Source organism: Siniperca chuatsi, linkage group LG3 (genome assembly GCF_020085105.1).
Source record: "Siniperca chuatsi isolate FFG_IHB_CAS linkage group LG3, ASM2008510v1, whole genome shotgun sequence".
NCBI classification, from domain to species: Eukaryota; Metazoa; Chordata; class Actinopteri; order Centrarchiformes; family Sinipercidae; genus Siniperca; species Siniperca chuatsi.
This window is the reverse complement of record NC_058044.1, coordinates 8,998,499-9,004,500: the sequence shown is the minus strand read 5'-3', so window position 1 is coordinate 9,004,500 and position 6,002 is coordinate 8,998,499. Positions and strand designations below refer to the sequence as shown.

At 38.4% G+C, this 6,002-nt stretch overlaps 1 protein-coding gene across 10 annotated transcripts in view; it reads left to right on the top strand.

The window, feature by feature from the left end:
• Window positions 1-264: 264 nt before the first annotated feature.
• Window positions 265-6,002, top strand: part of arfip1 (ADP-ribosylation factor interacting protein 1 (arfaptin 1)) — a 14,604-nt gene continuing 8,866 nt past the window's right edge. Inside the window, exons 1-3 of one of the 10 annotated variants that reach the window (XM_044191645.1) lie at window positions 269-553; window positions 1,582-1,705; window positions 1,942-2,309. In XM_044191645.1, coding sequence (XP_044047580.1) covers window positions 1,944-2,309 — 366 coding nt within the window. In that variant the 5' untranslated portion in view covers window positions 269-553; window positions 1,582-1,705; window positions 1,942-1,943. Of the gene's footprint in view, window positions 809-1,581; window positions 1,706-1,941; window positions 2,310-3,743 lie in introns of those variants that run through there. The other 9 variants (XM_044191639.1, XM_044191644.1, XM_044191642.1 and 6 more) reach the window with 9 other exon arrangements.

Here is a 6,002-nt window from a genome sequence, read left to right as displayed (position 1 = left end):
AACTGTGCGTACCCCATCCAGGGGCTTCTGGGAAATTGAGTTTGTTGTGTAATATCACATTGTAGCTAGTTACAAGGAGAAAGTTGTAGTTGTAGCTGAGATAAACATTAACGACGAATGCCTGACCAGTATATTAGTCTGCTCATTGCCGTGTTTCACCTAAAAAGTGTCTAAATATATTGACCCAGTCGTTAAAGTTATTAAATTAACTTATTTTAGACGTTGGACACAAACTGCAAACTGCATATTTTAACAGCAGGGGGAGAGCGCAGGCAGCAAATGACGTAGTCTGCTTCTGATGACAGCCGAGGGCCCGCACAGTGAATCAGTCTTTCCGGGGTTCAAACAGCAAGACTAGTGTGCTTGAGGAGAGTCAAGGACCACCGATGATAAATTGGTAGTATATCTATGCAAAGTTTGCATTAACAGCAGGCGCACTGCTTTTCAAAGAAACGTCCAGTGCGACACGGCACCAAGGATTTCAGTGAATTAACGCTAACTACTATAACGGCTAACAGTTCACAGCTAAATAGTTAGCCACGGCCGCAGACAGGTAATGTTAACTAAAGTTTTCATCATCGCCATTCTCTTGTGGTGCTGAGTTGCATGTCTGGAGAAATAGTAAAATAACGCGAACAATTTAACCTAAAGCTTTTATTGAAGTTTTTCAGAAGTTCGTTATATGCTATTTAGCTACGTTAACGTTAGCTAACAACACGTCAACGGCTCTGATACATTCACGTTAACTCAAATCTCAAATTAGTGGACAGCTTTAAGCTAACTGACTGGGCGGTAAAAGTACAGAAAGGTTTGTTGAATGCTTGCTTTCCAAATATATTATGTCCGCTTAGCTGTAACCATGCAACATAACAATTAGCTACATTACATTATATGATGTGTCCCTACTAGTATTTTATCACTTTTGGACACCCTCGCTAGTCACGTGACTGTGCTGCAACAGGTAATTTACCTAACCTTGCGAAACGTAAAAGCCAGTTCCGGTGTGTGATGTTCAAGAGAGAAGAAGAGCAAACATTGTTGCCACAGCTGTCATGTTTGACTATCAAGTCGAGAAGTAATCGCATCCACGTCGTTTCCCATGTAACATTAGCTTAATGTCACAAAAGTACCAAAGCTAACTCAGTGATCACGATGTAAATGGGTCATATTTTCCTGCAGGGAGCTGAAAACCTGGAAATGCACGCCTTAACATTGCCTTGCCAGCAGTTAGCTCAAATCTGTTCATCTGTATCCAAGACAAGGACTGCTTTAGTGTTTCAAGTGACTGCTGAAATTTACATGTTTTTATATATTTTATTGATGATAAGCTTTGGATCATCAGATGTGGCTAACAGAACAGTTCGAGAATATTTGTAAAGCGCAAACGTATACAAAAGCAAGTCAAAAGGCTTTACAAAGCAATAAAACCCGTCGAAGGTGGTAGCTGGAAATGACCTGTCTCTTTGCTTGATTTGTAGGACATTTATAACGTTATTTTCATCGATTTATACTCATTCACGATAATGCTTTTATATTTTTCTTGTGTTGTACAAAATGAGCAAGGAGATATGTCTTTTCCAGCTACCATCTTCGAAAATAGAGCTGCAACTGGTGGGAAAAGTAAAAAAAATATCAAGCTGTGGCGGAATATTTTTTTCATCATAGAAAAGTATTTGAGGAGTTTGGAAATACCATCTAAACAGCAGTAAGTGTTATTAAACAACCTTTTGTGTTTTTCAAATATTGTCAGGGATTTTTCTTTCAGAAAAAATGCTTACCTAATGCCAACATGACTTGAATGTAATGATAATACATTCACATACAGGCGCAAACTGGGGGTAGGGCAGCGGTGCACTCCTATATTGTACTGTATTAGTGCACTATAAACAGTCAGCTAGCTTGGTAGGACCTATTCACACCCTCCTATCTGTCTGTTTTCAGGTATGTCTGAAGTTAGTCTTGAGGCTGAATCGGGGAAGACCTCAGCCAAGGACCCTCAGATGGATTGTGAGGAGGCTGACAAAGCAGAGGAGAGTTTGAGTGAGGATGTAAAACAGGAGAGTGTAGACAACAGTAGGGGAAGAGATGACAGAGATGAAGTGCTGTACGACATTGATATTGACAGTGCTGAAGAAAATGCAGAAAACAGTGACAAGGATGTTCAGGAGGATGAGAGCATTCAGAGTGAGGGTGTGGTGGCATGCAGTGACATTGCACACATGTCTGACAGTGTAGACAATGGGGGACACAAGACAAATCATCATGTTGAAACACCAGAGGAAAGTGGATATTCTCACACTGAAACAAAGGTGATATTTACCTTCACTTTGGACAATCGACGTCCTCTAGCACTTCCTTACTGTGCTCTTGTTCATGTTGCTGTTTCGATCTTTATTTGCTGTGATGGTGGTGGTCTCTTTTCTATATAATCAGTTTATTATTAGATTGAATTTTGTTGTGAAGCTTTATCAAATATAATCAACAACATGAACCTGAGTTCTAGCTGTAAAGTGATATTGTTTGTTTCTCCCTTTTATGTCGGTAGATGCGTTTCAGATTTCATTCTGCTTTGCTGGAGGTTTTGGAAATGTATAGCTGGTGTAGCTGTTGCTCTGTGTTGATGGTGCAGTTAGTGGCTTTCTTTCTTCTACTTGTGTGTTGCTCTGAGAGGTGCCTTATGTGTTTAGGCTTCATACATTTTCTCTGCTTTGTATATATGCTGGCTTATCTCAAAGTGATTGTTGAGAAGGATTTATCTTTGCTGTTCATTACTATGCAATATATACAGTATGTATATTATTATAAAGTGTAAGTCAGTAAGTATACACTTCTCTACGTTTTTGCCTTTTGTTAGTGTGTAAGTGAACATGTGCATGATGTGTAAATGATGTTTCCCTGTAAGTTGGGTGTACATAGAGCTCTTGAATTCTACATGCTGTCAGTCACATGACTGGGTAAGTGAAACAGATTTGGGCTCCTGACTGCACATTCTCAGGCAGTCCCACATTTCTTGTGTTGCTGGAATGTGTGCATCCTCAGGCAGTTGATTCACATTCTGTTGCAGGCTCAGTGCCAGTATTGTACATTTCAATCAAAAATCTAATTTTTTGGTAAATCCTCTTCATGTAGTAACTCTAAATGCAGCCCAGTTGTAATCCAGTATTTTCAGGTCTTACTTCGAGACAAATTTTCCAACCTTTTTGCAGCTTAAACCCGACATTGTGCAACATGGTTGTGTCACGTTCTTCCATAGTTTGAGAGGCAAGACATGATTCTTTCCCATTCAGCTGACGCAGCTAATTGGACAATTAGCTCATTGTTGTTATGCCTCCTCCCCTCCCACGTCATGTTAGCTTGTGTCCAGGATACTGAACTCTAGGGAACAGCACACGATGACATGCTATACCTTGCCTCTTCATATGCCTGATTAATTTGCAGCCAATTTCCTACTCTCAGTGCTCCACTAGGCTGAGACTATTAGCAAGCTTCTTTGCAGAATGTTTACAGATGGTGGGTTGGATCATTTTGGCTCTGACTGACATCCATGGATCCACGGCTGAAATTTTGTAATATAAGAAGACTCTTAATTAAATCAAGATACATGGATAGTTCTGCTACAACTGCACTTAAATAGAAAGTGCTGGTCAACAAATTTTTTTATAATTAGTATTTATTTTGGCTTTATTTACACCTTTTTTCTTTTCTTTTTCTTTTTTTTTTTTTTAAATGCATGTAGTCAGAGACGTGCCTCTGCCTGTTTAAACTTGATGTCAGAGAGGACTATTAGACAGAAGTCTGTCTTATCTGCAGTAGGTGGTTAGTCAAGCCGAGCAGTGCATGTCTGTGCTGCCTGCCTGCAAGCGGGCATCATGTGGCCTTTAAGTATTTATGTGTCTGTCACATGACACTTCCCTCAAAGTCTTTGTCACACATGCCAACATGAAATCATTTTTAAAGTCCTTCCCTTTGGTCATTTTAATTTGTTCATTTCTGGTTGAGCATATCAAAAATCTTTTGGTTACGGCTTAAAAAAAAAGATGTTTTGACCTCCAGAGAGCCAAACATCCTAAAACACCAACTTCTTTACATCAAGTGTTCCTCTCCAAGGCCAGTTTTAATCTTTTATAAATGCATGTACAGTATCAGATGACACTGTGATCAAAGTAAAACACTATATTTTGATGTATTTGCAATAGATGACCCACCCCTTTTAGTATGTTAATGATACTTGACTAGACTTAAGTTAAACTAGTTTTGAAGAAGCTATCAGGTTATTTAGGTTATTTATTTTTTTTAATATTCTATCAATGGGACTGTTTCTGAGGTCACTAAATCCCCTTACAGGCTTTACACTGCCTGTCATTTTATGGTCACATAGTACTTTATTTTAGAAGGAGCAAACCTCACATTTAAATCTTCTTTTTTTGCTTGTGTGTCTGCCTATGTTTGTCCAGTTTAAGTGTACTAGCATTCTTTGATTAATAGTCATAGTCTGAACTACTGTACTGGCGGGAATTGTACCTGGTGGTCAGTAAAGACATAATTTACTAAATTAATTTAAACCGAACATGCTAGCATTGATATGAAATGTATTTTTGATATAAACCAATGATTTAAACTCACTCTTTTTGCTCACACAGTGAAATCGGTCAGACTAGACCCAGATCTTGTTACCTGGTGATCTGGTAGCTATTTGCATTATTTAGACATTGGTCAAGGTCTACCTATAGTTGGAGGATCTTGTTCAAAGTTGCACATTTTTTGGATTTATTGATTAGAATAAATTTTTTCAGTGGTACCTACCCCCTTTGCCAGACATGTCACTAATCATTAACCAGCTTTACACTGTTAGACCTCACAAAGCTTGCATGCAAAGCTTTATAGGGGTTTAGTGTCCTAGTTCCCAAATCCACAGTGATCAGGCCACAAACCTTGTAATTAAGATAGCACAGCTGTATTTTTAGCCTGCTTCTACGGGCAGCCAGTTCATTATAGTCTAAACAAAACTGATGTTGCCACAAACTGTTGTCTCCACCCTGTGGCTTGCTACAAGCCAACATGTAAACGTGCAGCTAAGCAAGCCAATGTGTCACTGTCATTTTAATTTACAGGCACGATTAAGAGGGACAGTAATTTATATGTTTTTATAAAGACGATAACAGGCCTTTCTACATGATTGTTAATTATATTCAAGACCAATAGAATTTTGTTCCAGTGCGTGTTCTGTATTGCAAGATTTTCCAAGTTAGACCACAAAATGACCAGTTACAAACCATGACCAATGTGGTCTGAAATAATTGATCACTGTAAAACCATATTTGCTAGGAAACACTGACCTGAACATGGCAATGAGAAACCAGATATTGTCTGTCCACAGCATTTCTGTGGAAAACAGCATAGCTTCATTGATGGAGATATTATGCACTAAACTTTCATGACACACATAATGTAAGATACTGTGTTTACAATACACTGCCAACCCAAGAATTTATGTATGTAAAGGGTGAAGATGGTAATGTTCTTGGTAACCTATTCCGTCCTGCTGTGTTTAGTAATTAAACAGAAACATTGTTGTAAAATAGGGGAGTGTTGAAAATTGATGTCAGTTGTTGCACAAGAACTTCCTGGGGTCCTGTCAAATGCTGTAATGCTGCAACATAACTGACTCACTAAGCTCTCCATCCTGTCCTGGAAATGAATGTAAGAAATCGTTAAAAAAGGGTGGATTGACAGGAATACAGGCATATGTATTGCAAAACTTTGCTGGGCTGGGACAATTTGGGTGAAATCAGTGTTGTCTTTATATATTTTTTATCTCTACAGTATATGTTACAATATGTTTTAGGTATTCTAATGTCAAATCAAAATGGTGTTCATTGGATCATGTCAAACTTTAAAATTGTTATCACCAATGTATACGTCAGTGTTGTTCATCCTGATATCATACTATCATGTCATCACTATATGATTCCACAGAGCAACTGTTATTATCCGCATTGAAT